This window comes from Austrofundulus limnaeus, unplaced genomic scaffold (assembly GCF_001266775.1).
Source record: "Austrofundulus limnaeus strain Quisiro unplaced genomic scaffold, Austrofundulus_limnaeus-1.0 Scaffold3, whole genome shotgun sequence".
NCBI classification, from domain to species: Eukaryota; Metazoa; Chordata; class Actinopteri; order Cyprinodontiformes; family Rivulidae; genus Austrofundulus; species Austrofundulus limnaeus.
In genome coordinates this window covers 4091183-4092773 of record NW_013952405.1, presented here as the reverse complement: position 1 = coordinate 4092773, position 1591 = coordinate 4091183, and the positions used below count along the sequence as shown (strand labels likewise).

Genomic DNA, 1591 nt, shown 5'->3' with positions numbered 1-1591 from the left:
GTGTGTGTGTGTGTGTGTGTGTGTGTGTGTGTGTGTGTGTGCCCACATTGGCAGATTAGTCTGTTCCGATGTGTCTCAGTGTGTATGCTTGCTCTGACCTGTGAGTCTCCAAGCGCATTACATCAGAAAAACCAGTTCTACCAGCACAGTTAGGTAGATCTCTCAGGAGATTCCCGCTCAAAAGCGCACGTTTTAAAGGGCTTAGCTTCACAATACACTTTCTGAGCCTGCTCGTCTTTACGAGTTCAACAAAAAAAAAAAAAACGCTCTGAGTCTGTTTCACGGTGCTTACACAATCTGTCTGYATCTGCAGAAGAGGCCAGTTGAGGACAGCGACTGGAGGAAGAACGTGGAGGCCATGTCGGGGATGGAGGGAAGGAAGAAGATGTTCGATGCTGCCAAAGGTTCTGTGCAGTGAGACGTGCACCGTGTGGTGTTACAATGACTTGTTCTCCCATACTTTTTTTTTCTTTTTGCAGTTTTTGGATGTTCTGTTTGGTCTGCTATCAAAGTTGAATAAATATGCTAATCTATACCAATCACTTTGTATATAAAGTTTAGATTTAATTATTTGTTCTTTTAACAACTATTGTACCTTAAATTCTCATTCAATTGACGTAATCAAGAAGCTTCACTGTTGTTGCCTGTTTTGGTCATATCAGCAGGATCTGTTAGTGCTCAGAGTCTGTGTTAGTATCACATCAAAGTTACTGTCTTTATAGCTGTGGAGCCTTCTAGAATTGGGCTGACTTTACCAGCAAGTTCCCCACAATGAATGATTCATTACTGAGAGTTTGATCAAAATCTCTTTKGGTGTTTCATGAGATATTTTGCTAACAGGCAAAGAAAGTTACTTTATCTTTTTTTTCTTTTCATGGACAGATGAGAGGACTGATCACATCTCAATTAAGAGTTCTGTTGAGACAAAAGCTGAACTCGTTAACGTCTATGAGATTTTTACTTAAAAATAAACCAGAAGCATGTGCTGTAGAAATGCTAAAACAATAAAAAAAAAATTCTTAAATATGTTTTTGTCTCGTTTGGTTAGTAAACCTTTGCTGTGCTCAATTGCAGTTTTATCCAGTAGTCTTTTAAAAAATAATAGATCGGGACTTTGGCTTTTGACTTTGAGCGAAGTTTGTTTTAACACTCATTRTCTCACCTGTAGAAGTCAGAACATGATTCCTTTGGATTATCAGGTTCTGTGGAGACCAGATGAAGACTGTTGTCAATCTTCCATTAAACAGATTAATGTTTTGTTTTTAACAATGAAGTCTGTGTTGTCTGCAGCTCATCACCAGTAACATGAAACTTATGTTGCAAAACAAAAAGTGTKACCGTCAGAACAAATCTCTGAGTTCTGGTGGTTCTCCTTATACTGTTTTGCCTCACAAACCTGGCACTCCTGATCATAAACACAACGATCATCCTGAATGTTGCACAATGAGTTATTACTGACTTTATAAAAAAAAGGTATTTTGCACACAATTTAACATGAACACTTGGCTTAAACAGCTAAAAATACAGCGGGTAAAATAAGTATTGAACACGTCACCATTTTTCTCAGTAAATACAGTATATTACTAGAGGT

The 1591-nt window shown here is 38.0% G+C and overlaps 1 protein-coding gene across 2 annotated transcripts in view; it reads left to right on the top strand.

Annotated features, from left to right (window-relative positions):
• Positions 1 to 1026, top strand: part of tnni1a (troponin I type 1a (skeletal, slow)) — a 9244-nt gene extending 8218 nt beyond the window's left edge. For both annotated transcript variants that reach the window (XM_014017996.1, XM_014017986.1), the window contains exon 8: positions 314 to 1026. In XM_014017996.1, the coding sequence (XP_013873450.1) occupies positions 314 to 418 (105 nt within the window). In that variant the 3' untranslated portion in view covers positions 419 to 1026. The remainder of the gene's footprint in view (positions 1 to 313) is intronic.
• The last annotated feature ends 565 nt before the right edge of the window (positions 1027 to 1591 follow it).